Source organism: Apaloderma vittatum, unplaced genomic scaffold (genome assembly GCF_000703405.1).
Source record: "Apaloderma vittatum isolate BGI_N311 unplaced genomic scaffold, ASM70340v1 scaffold7347, whole genome shotgun sequence".
NCBI classification, from domain to species: Eukaryota; Metazoa; Chordata; class Aves; order Trogoniformes; family Trogonidae; genus Apaloderma; species Apaloderma vittatum.
Window position 1 is genome coordinate 71,293 of NW_009726616.1, and position 11,600 is coordinate 82,892.

At 38.5% G+C, this 11,600-nt stretch overlaps 1 protein-coding gene across 1 annotated transcript in view; it reads right to left on the bottom strand.

The window, feature by feature from the left end:
- GPR126 (G protein-coupled receptor 126) overlaps window positions 1–8,444 on the bottom strand; it is a gene marked incomplete at its 5' end in the record, with an annotated part of 57,701 nt that extends 49,257 nt beyond the window's left edge. The window contains 2 exons of the mRNA XM_009873357.1: window positions 5,218–5,301; window positions 8,376–8,444. Of these exons, the coding sequence (XP_009871659.1) occupies window positions 5,218–5,301; window positions 8,376–8,444 (153 nt within the window). The remainder of the gene's footprint in view (window positions 1–5,217; window positions 5,302–8,375) is intronic.
- Window positions 8,445–11,600: the final 3,156 nt, after the last annotated feature.

An 11,600-nucleotide genomic window follows, 5' to 3' on the forward strand; every position in this document is an offset into this window, starting at 1 on the left:
AAAGAGTGTAGATTTAGGCTAGATATAAAGATGAATATGTTTAAAATTAGAGTGGTGATACACTACAACAGGTTGCCTGGAGAGGTAGTGGAGGTCCCATATCTGGAGACATTCAAGGTCAGGCTGGATGGGGCTCTGAGCAACCTGACCTAGTTAAAGATGTCCCTGCTCATTGCAGGTGGGTTGGATTAGATGACCTTTAAAGGTCCCTTCCAGCCCAACACATTCTATGATTCTATGAAAAAAGAACCTGGAAAAACAACTCTTCTCACACCCACCACTAACTATAAAAATATGCTGCTACCAATTACAAAAATATAACAATCAATGAAATACCAGGGTTTTTTTGGTTTTGTTTTTTAAATTGTTAGGCAAATTATCTGAATGTTTCTTTTCAAAAATCTCTGCTTTTAGTAAGTTAAATGCTTAAAAATATATTAATACTGTAAATGAAAAGCATTCATACAATCTCAAATAATAAAATGCCATAAAAATATATAAAATACACAGCAACCAAATATATTATCCTCACAGTCTCATGAGAGCTGTCTTAGAGAAGTACACAAAAAATAGAAATCACGTTAATAACATTTACTATCACTAAGATGTTTCAAACTCCCTTCTACTGTAATTAAATTACTATTCCAAAATATTTTCATATGCTAAATGGATCTATATCTAAAGGATGAAAGACAGCTACTTCTATGTTCAGTCTACCAATTGAATATCTAATAGGTAAGAAGATCTGTTTTTTTCTATATCTAACTTAACAGCTTGACATACTGTAGTTGACCTCAGGTGGACACAGGCAGCCCAGCTCAGTGAAGGAGTAACATAAACAAGATAAAAAGACTGCTGGAGAGCTAGTAAGTTGATTCAGTGGTGGGTAAGGAGTGGTATTTTGGCTTGTCCCAGATGGTAAATTGGCCAAGGAATGAACATGTGCCGAAACTGACGACTGATGGTACATTACAGAAGAAACTGGCATTTGGGACTGCATGAAAGAGGGATGGATTGCTGCTGCAGGTGTTGTCCAAGTGCCCTTCAGGATGGTCTCTTTGTCATGATTAATAACTCCACTGTATGAAGATGGCAAAGGTATCACATCATTCATTATTGCAGTTCTTGACGACTCCAAAATAGAAGAGACACTTGCAAAATGTCCATAACTAGCATTTTCAACATCCAAGGCATGAGTACTAATAATATTCAGAGAAGACATTCCTTCTCTGTGCTTGCTAAAGGATCCATACACCTCCCATTCTGAATCCCATTTGGAAAGTCTCAATATGTTTGTTGATGTCAGAACGGCAGAATTCCTTATATCTTCATGATCACCAATGATATCTTGCTCTACTTCCCATGGAGTGTGTCTCAGACTGTCCCCTTGATTTCCAATGGAGTTTTGTTCTAAAACAGGCAGATGACTTCTTGGTGATACTGCTGTTGGCAAGCTTAAGTCTGCCACATCCCACAGAGGAGGGATCACACTTGGAGAAATTGTATCAAAATGGTTCTGAAAACTTTGTGTGAGTGGAGGTGTGGAGTAGCTGTTAGGAGACACATTGATGTGGAATTTTGAGTCTGAATGAAGAAGGTGCCTTAATTCCAAAGACAACGTCATTGGAAGAAAGTCAGAACTCATCGAACTGATGTTTTTTAAAAGAACACCTACATCTAATTGAACTTTGCTTCTTGCTTTATCAATAGTATTTGTTACAGGTTCATTCACTGAAAGACTTTGATATTGTGGTGATCCATGTGTTTTTCTACTGTTTGCCAGACTCTTAACTGGTGTATTGATCAAAAAAGTGGCTTGGCCATCCCTTGAACATGAAGGTTGGGTTCCTGAATGTGTGGGAAGGAGAGAGACAAGCTGCTGCCTACTGTTTAGGAAGGTCATGTTGGTTTGAACACTTGCTTTGTCAGTTCCAGTTTGCATGGGCAAACCATCAAGCATCATTAATTTGTCTGTGGAATTTTCAAGTACCTTATGAAAAGGGCTTACCTGTATCTTTACAGAGGGTTTATTCAAAGGTGCTTCCAGGGAAGGGAAAGGAAAATCAAAATAAAATTCACTGTTGGAGGACACAGATAGGTTTGCAAAGTTCATTGTTGACTGCAAGTGTGATATTGTCCTGACATTACTTTCTGAAATTCTCTTTGAAAGGCCTGGAATAAATGAACTAAAGATTTGTGTTTCCAAAGCTGATGTGTAACTAGAGAAGTTAATTTCTTCAGCCTTGTGACCTAATAATCTAATGGCAGACGTTTGTTCAGAGATACTGTTAGACTTAGCAGGTGAACTAATGGATGGCAATCTCTCTGTTGGGGAAGAAAGCAGTTTATTAAATGAGAGCCACCAATCTTCTGATGGCTCCCCATAAAACACTTGAGATGCCTCTTTCAAATGATAGGAAACAGCCCAGAAATTTGTTGTCAAAGAAGGGGAAATATCTACATATTTTGTTGGAAAATCCAAGTAAACTGAGTCCCAGGAGCTGTCAACTCTATTCATGTTGTCTGGCTCTAATACAGAAAAAGCTGACTCTCCATTTTCATTATTACCATGAAATGTATCTAAATTGTTCTCCAGCACTCCATTTCTGAGGCTATCACTTGGCTTCTGAAAATATACTGTATGTTTTAAATAATGAGACCAAGAATTTCTATTAGATATAATTATGCTGTCACTTTCCAAATATAGGTCAGTCAGTGATTGTTGATAAACAGGCAGGGTCATTACAACGTGCTTAAATGCTGAGCTTGTCCAGCCTGTTCCTACCAGAAGCGCTGAAAATGTTAGTACCTCTCTACTGTGTCCTAGGACTGAATTTGTCAGTTGGATGTCAGGCATAAATTTTGTGTGTGTTTTTTTTGTGTTTTGAAAAAAAGTTGTTGGGTTTGCATGAGGACTCTCCAGAGAGGTTAAACTTGTAATGCCTCCTGAGTGATGTTCCTTAACATGTGTAGATTTTCTAAACTGAAATTCACTGCTTGCTGCTAACACAGAAGAGGTTTTCCTATCAGCATTGCCTTCTCTCATTTCCAGGTAAAAGTTTTCAGGTGCAAAGTCCAGCAAATTTAGCCTACTTTTTTGGAACGATGATTTCTCCTCCAGAGGTGATAAACTAGAAAGAGAATAATGCCTGTCTTCTTGAATGTCAGAGGTGATACGATGATGAAACATAGCTTCATTCCACCAACTCAGAGGCTCCAAGACGTTACTTATATGCGTGAAATGGCTTGTGCCGATGTCGGAGAACAAAATCCACCGAGTTTCTGTTTTGTGTTTATAAGCAGTGCTGCTGCTGCTGCGGCTAACGGGCAAGCGGAACACTGACTCAGAGTCAGAAGGATCTTCTGCCAAAGTCCGTGCTAGCTCTGCGTTAGGACTTCTGCTTTGAAGAAGAGGAACCGCTGCATTCACAGAAGGCTCTCTAACAGCAACTGCTGTATCAGAAGTGCCATGAAACGAACTTCTAGAATGATTTAAAATATTTTCATTTGGTAACTGATTCATCACAGCGCTATCTAGGTCAATTTTTTCTGTAAAAGCAGCCAAGGTATTGTTGCCTGTCTCCTCAGAAGCAGCTGATGTGGACACAGTTGGAAGAAAGGAAATGTATGTGATTTTTCTCTCTGGGCTCTCATCTGCTGAGTTTTCACTGAAACGGAGAGGCCTTCGTTTCACTGGCCAAATAAGTGGGGTTGAGATAATTCCTATGTTTTTGACCCCTTCTATCTTAGACTCTTGCTGCCTCCATGGCCGTGAATGGGAGGATTCAGGTGAATTTCTCTTCATTCTGAAGATAACGGTAGCAGGAAGTCTGAGTTCCTGCAGGTCTGTGTGTAGTAAGCCACATAGTTAATGGATTAAAGAAAATATAGACAACTTAACTGTCTGTTCTTGGCTGTCTGCTCTTGGTCTAAAAATCAACTTACCAAGTGTGGAAAATGACATCAGTTAGCTGAGTGAAAGATTAATTTGCTTCTACTGTAAACGAATTTGGCTTATTTTTCTTAGTCTTTCTACTTTCTCTTGGGAGTTCCAAAGCCAAAGAAAGGACTTAATTGTTCATTTTTTATTCATGCTAACATTAATAAGGCATTCAGTTCCTCTTGTAGTTACAAAAATCAGAGTTAACTGCTCATGGTGAACAAAGAATGAGTGGATCCACAAAAAGAAAAAAAAAAGCACAACTTGGAGGAAATTTTCAATATTTTCTTCTTACTTCTTAGTTTAATAAATCCAAACAGGCTGACTTCACATAAATTCTTTCACATTGTCTACTGCATTGCCTGATTGCCAATGTACAACTGATGCATTTGAGAAAAACCCCACAAAACTAAAACAACAAACAAACCCATACAAAAATATCCCCCCGCTAAAAAAAAATCTAATTTATTTCTGTGGAGCACAGTGAAAAAATAAAACTTATCAAAAATATCTTTAAGTCTCAGATAAAAACTGTCGGAATCTATCTCTGTGTTGTTAATAATGTTTAACAACTACATTTAAAAACATAATAAATATTTTAGCAGCACCTCACAAAATGATGCTCAGTCTCTAGGAGACAGTGATATCATAGAATTTGAGAAAAACCTCAAAAGAAATCCCTGCTTTTTTTTCCTGTGCTAATAATAGGCTCATTCACTACCTTATTTTTTCCCTTAATCATTCTAAATGAAAAGTAAACGATATCTGATACTGTCAACATTTTCCCTAGTAGAGTCAGATCCAGCTCTTCTTGAAGTCAGTGGAAAGATTCCTGTTGACTCAGTGGAAGTGGCTTTGCTCCATAGGAATGATTCCACTTGGCTCCCGTGCCTGACTAGTGAGGAACAGACAATCCCAGCACACTACCACCCCAGCTGCACAAGCGGGAGCTACTCAGCGTCTCATATTCTGCAGCCTAAAAAAGTTATTTGCAGACCCTTTTTAAAAATCCCTCTTCCTTCCCTCATTCTTTGCATGGGTTAATACAACGGGTGACACAAAGTCAGTCACGATACAAATCAACACTGAGTTTGGTCTGTTCTCATTTACACCATTCTTACACAGCCCAGCAAAGTTCCTCCTGATTTATTTCCGTGTAACTGGGATCAGAACCGAGACATGACCCTTGACATTATGATAGTACGAAAAACACCTTAAAATACAATAAATTTGCTCTAGACACAGTACAAGGAAAAATGTAACACAGGATTTCTTACCATTGTTTGGCTTATCGTTTCTATTAGTATCGGGCATGTTAGTGGTGACAGTGGGTGGTGTAGGAGTAGTAGCATTTACAGTAGCTGGTAATAAAGATGAGAAAGAGGTGAACTTGAATGAAATATGAATGTTAATAAGGTAAGACAAAATGGGAACAATGCATGACAATGTAAAATGAAAACATCTACACACAATGCCATAAATGTTAAATAAACACATTTTTTTTTCTGCTCAAAGTGATGAATAGATATGAACTGAGGTCCCAATCCTGCAATCTTCACTTTCACTGACTTCAGTGGGAGTTTTGCCAGTGCAAGGTTTGCAAGATCAGTCCTGTACTGTTTTCATAAACTCAAAATCCTGTTATGAGAGCTTCAGATCCAAACAGCTGTGCAAAGACCAGAAAATAGATTTTATAAGTTCTAAGATACATGCGCTTAGACTATTGCTTGTATAAAGAATAATTGCCCCTACTCAAGGACTGAAGACAATAAAGAAATGCGAAACTAATGCAAACACTCATGTGATAATCCAATTAACTCTACTGAACTTGATACAATGAAGAAAATTGAAATCAGATTTGGAATAGTTGAAGTGGAATATATATTTTCAAAGCTTCATGTAGGATCTCAGCTGCACTGTTCCCACCCATATTAACAGGAGTCACCCCACACAACCCTGGCAAAGGTTTCCCAGGAGAACCAGCTAGAACACTTTTCAAAACCAAAGTAAGGAGCCAAAATTGCAAATTCCTCCCTCCCAGCAGACTGGGAGGGTGTACATGCTAGAAGAATTCAAAGAACATGCCAGTAAATTTTCAAACAATGCTTCAGAAAATAATTTAATTTTATTTAGCAACTCTCAGGTTATGCAAATCCACTCACTGACAGATCTTTTTTTTTTTCCCAAAAACTTTTTAAAATTTGAAGGTTCTTGCAGTATAATCTCACAGTGTTACTTGGCTTTTACAGATTTTGACCAAGAATCAACCTGGAAAGGTTAAACAATCTAATTTCAGGCAAGAAATTGCACTCTTGTAACCTTTTGAGTCTGAAAGGCATAACCTCAGGTCTCAGCTAAGGGAAGTTCATGTTCAGGTTTCAGTGAAACACATGGAAAGAGAAGGAAGAGTTGGACACTGCAGCAAACAGGTTCTAGCTGGGAATGTGAGTATATAGAGTGACATCCTCTAATACAAAATAGCTCTTCTTCCATGAAACTTCAGGGCTGTATTGTCTGAGAAACAAGTAATAAGGCTTATTACTGATTGTATCTTCCAGTCAATGCTGTTAAAAAGGAGGCATCTTTCAATGAATGAAATATTTGCTAAGCATAATGGAGAAAACAGGTCTTTCATCAGACATAATCTGGCATCCCCAAATTTTATTACTGGTGCTATAGCACAACACACAACAAACAAACAAAAAAGGAATCCAAACTGGCTTCTCAGTTTAAAATAGGTCTGCAGCGCTGACAGAAACAGACAGACAGACATCACTCTATGGTTTTCACGATTATGACAATAAAGATGATGATGATGATGAACAGGGTAAATCTGACCTGCCACCTCCAAAGTGACAAATACAGAACACCAGTGACATTTTACCAAACACTTTCCACAGAAGGGAAGAGCATTGCCTTTGTGAAAGGACTCATAGTCTTTATTGAAGTTGTGATGGTCTAAGAAGTTAAGTGAGGCAAGTTTGAAAGGCAGCATCTTTTATTAGAGGCAATATTTTCTACTAGGCAAGTTAATAAAGCTGGAAAAAAAGGATGAGGCTTTTAGAAAAGAAGGTTTGTTTTGCTGAATGTGTGTCCATTTCTGCAGCCATATGAGCTGACCTAATGAAGGATATTCTCTCTCTTTCATACCATGTCATTTCGATAGAGGAAAACACACAGAGTTCTTCCAAAAGAATACACAAAGTTCTTTATACAGTGGCTGTATTACCCTTTATGTATAAAATGACTAATATTGAATAATTGCTGCCGTCACATTTACCTAAGGTATCTGCGTAATAGTAGTATTTACATCATACAGTGCTCTGTGAATATGATGCCTGAAAATTACTGTTTGAAATCTGTTTATAGACATAACTGGCATTTAATTTTCCCTCTGGAGACCAGTACAGTATGCTCCAAAAAACTGAACCTCAGGAAAATCAGGGAAGTAGCCTGAAGACTGACATAGATCTCTTACTAGTTTCCCAAGCCTTTTGCTTTTTAGTTTTAAGCTAAGTCTGATTTACTTTTAAACGTCAATCTCCAAAGAGTTCTGACACTTCTTCCTCTCCTTTTATATTTTATTCTCCTCTGCTTCCTTCTTCCACCATTCAGCCTGAAAATGATTATACAGTTAGACATTACTTTTCGTACAGCTGCTGCTGTAATTAAACTTTAACATAGCATGTCACCTCATTAGCAGGTCTATATTCATAAAGGTATTGTGGAAATGGGCTGATGTTCATGTCAAGCATTTTTACAGAACTTCAGGCTCTAAGCAGAGCAGAAGGAATTAACTGTCCTTGCATGTCCAATGATTCACATAGTACAGAAATCTTTAGGGTTCACCTATCTCTTGCATTCAGCTAAGCTGACCTTTAAAGACACCTAATGAATTCTTGTATGTGGTGATTTTTGCACTACGAAACCATCTCTAAATGCTGTAACAAATGTTTCATTAACTAATAGCTGGTGGGTTTTTCCGCTTGATGTTAAATTTTTACCTGCTAATTTCAAAATACCTAGCCTCAAAATAGCTTATTCAGGAATAAAAGAATAATAGTCAGTTCCTTTATTTACATCTGCTCATTTTTTATTTACATTGTACATATATCTTATCCTGGTTAATATTTTACTTTCAAAATATGCAGGAGGAAAAAAAGACTGAGGAAGGAATGAAAGTAGTCAATTTAGTTTTGATATAATGGAGACTATTTGGAAAATGCATTATGAAGGGACTTATCACATTTTTTTCCACATATTGTACATACAGGACACCCACACATTTGATGAGACTAAAGAATTTCTTTCCTTGTTATTTTGTATTGCAGTTCACCCTTTTGGAAACAATAATAAAAAAGAAAATGAATAAAAAACCCACGGAAAATAAAGATTTCCGAAAGATAAAACTGTGAAAATGACCTCGGCTTCTTACCTTGGCAAAGGCTTCCCAGATTTGCACAACTCGTTGGTTCAATCGCAGAAGAAGGAATTAGGTATGAGCCTTTAGAAAAAGAGTAAAATAATTAGAAAGGTTTGGCTACTGGGCATAAAACTATCATGTCTCAAAATGTATTACATCTTGCAGTGACACAGCCCTCTTTCTCATTTCTCTCAGTGGCAAAACTGGTGCTGCCATTTGCCTGTAAGATTTATGTGTTTTTATCTTCTCTTGTGGCTGAGGGACCCATGAAGACTCTGCTGACTTGTAAATTACAGTTGCTTATGCATCCTCCTCTGGTTTGCTTAGATTTCGCTAAATAACATCGTATTATATGAATGCAGCTTGTTTGCACTCTGTGAAATGCCCCTAAGCGAAGAGGTCAGCATGGCCATAGGATTAATGCAATCTTCACGAGTAATAACGTGTGCCTTGGCGAAGAAACCATGCTCTACTGCTGAAGCACAGGTTACCCACTATACGCTTCTGAGCAATCTGCTCGTAACAGACATCAGTCAGATAAAAGGTGATTAAACTTGTTCCTCTGCCTGTGGCATGGGCATGATAAATTTTCTGGTATGCATGATTTATAAGCAGATAATGTTATAAGTCTGTATCTCTACTGAATTATTCACAACAACATGCACACACTTTGATGATGTAGAGACAAAACCAGGGCATATAAGAACAGCTACAGAAAAAGAACTGATGCAACTGCATTAATTATACTTTGTAGACCCCAGCGGTTCAGCTGCAGACACAGCTGCTTTTCCATACTGTATTGAAGATAATGGGGCCATAGAGCATGGCATAATCTGAACCTACTGGGATCATTGCCCTTTCGGCTTTTACTTTACCACTTCAGAATCATATTGACTCAATGACGATCTGTCATGAAACACTGCAGCCTTCAATAAAGTTAAAGAGCCACCACCCATCAGCTCGTAAAGATAGCTAGGAAAATATTTCCTGTGATGTAAGAACAGATGAAATATGGGGCCTTGACACAGAAACCATGTCACACCACAGATATCTTTACATGTATTGACCTCAAAAACAGGGCAGAATTTAAGACATATGATCCTCAACAAGTATTGAAGATCAGCATTCTGATTTTTTTTTTAATGCATTAAGAGATATAGGCAAACTTACTTCCTTGGTACACTTCCTGTGAAGTCCAGGAAGGATGTTTTAAGTGAACATACTATCTCCTGTGTGATTTTTTTTTCCCCAAACTATACTTCCTAGTATTAAATCAAAACCTGCTTTAAGTTATCTCCTCTTCGTTCTCTATCATGGAAAGATCACCTGAAAGTTGGCTTGGAAAATCTGTTGACCTTCATATTTTCTTTGTTGGCTATCTAAAAAGAGACTGTTCTTTTATTTGTGAAACAAAAAAAAATCCAATCCAAAGCACCTGAGTCTTCTGACTTGTATTGAGTTTGCATGGCAAGGTTTTGATAGTGACAGAGTTACAGGGGTGGTTTCTGTGAGAAGCTGCTAGAAGCTTCCCCTGTGTCTGACAGAGCCAATGACAGCCAGCTCCAAGACAGATCTATTGCTGGGCAGCACCAAGCCTATCAGTGATGGTGGTAGTGCCTGCTGGAGCGGTCTGTTCCTGAAAGACCGCACCCCCTGGAAGGGACGCGCGGTGGAGCAGTTTGTGATGAACTGTCTCCCAGAGGAAGGGCTCATGTTAGAGAAGATCATGGAGGACTGTCTCCCTTGGGAGGGACCCCATACTGGAGCAGGCAAAAGTGTGAGGAGTCCACCCACCAGGGAGACAAAGTGTGATGAACTGACCACAGCCCCCATTTCCCATCCCCCTGTGCCACAGGCAGGGAGGAGGGAGAGAAAGCAGGAGTAAAGGTAAGCCTGGGAAGAAGGGAGGAGTGTGGAAAGACGCTTTTAAGATTTGGTTTTATTTCTCATTATACTATTCTGATTTGATTTGTAATAAAATTAATTTCCCCGAGTTGAGTCTGTTTTGCCTGTGATGGTAACTGGCAAGTGATCTCTCCCTGTCCTTATCTCCACCCAGGAGACTTTAGGTGTATTTTGTCTTCCCTGCCCAGATGAGGAGGCAACTTCAGTAAGCACCAGGGGTTCAGCCAGGGTGAACCCACCACAAGCACGCACTTTAAAGAGGAGTATTTTCAGTGAGTATATTCAGTAAGCTTTTTAAAGTTTTCATTGGGTTGAATTCTGGCCAGACTAGGTTTTCCCTCAGTTATCTGCTAAAGAAAATATAATAATTTGGATGCAAACAGATACTTGGCATAAGCTACTTTGTGAAGCCAAGTGGCATAGTCAGTAATGTGAACAGCAGATATGGACCTGTATTACAAGCACTTTGTGTGATATATCTCACTTCAAATGTCTAAAACTCAGGCATCCGTATCTGTTCATCATGCTAGACTTTCTTTATGGTCAGTGGAGAGGAAAAGGAACTCCTACAGCAAAAAAATTCTGACTTCACTGGGACATCTTATCCAGTATGAGATGCACTGACCTTTGGAACATCCTTTTTCATCAACAGCATTGAGGGCTATTAGGTCAGCTTGAAACATCATTCAGCTGTCTAAGACAGACAGATCTCACACTGAGTTAAATCCGATAGCAAAATTACAAATTTCTCCAGCCTCTGTGAATGAAGGACTCATACAAAGTGCACATGAAGCAAATGCAGATATGCGGCCACATTACCCTTAAACTGAGTAGATCGTATCTTGCTATAGGTGCAGCCAGTGCAGGCTCCAAAATCAGTACCACAAATTGATTGAATGCTCCTCAGTTTGCCTACATTGAGCTCTGAGCTGGTGGTGTTACACTGCTATTGTTACCTAGAATATTTGTTTTAAAATTAGTCCAGTTATCCAGGCTGTGTACATATACCTTTAAATGCAAGCTGTGCAAAGGTATAGCAATAAAACCAGAATTCTGTCAAGTCTTACAGAAACACCCCACCATGACTGCACAGCTGTGAAAACATTAGTGTAAGGAATAAACCAGGAGAAGGTAAAACCATGAAAAGATTATCTGGAACAATTTGCCAGTGTTTTTACACTCCATAAATCTACTTGTAAAAGCTTTGTCTGAAAAAACATGAAAATAATACCCCTTGAAAAACGTAAGCACTGTTCAGGCACGGATATGTTGAGATCACTGCTAAATGCTTGGTTTAGTTTTGGGGGTTTTTTTAATTACATGCTGCTTCAT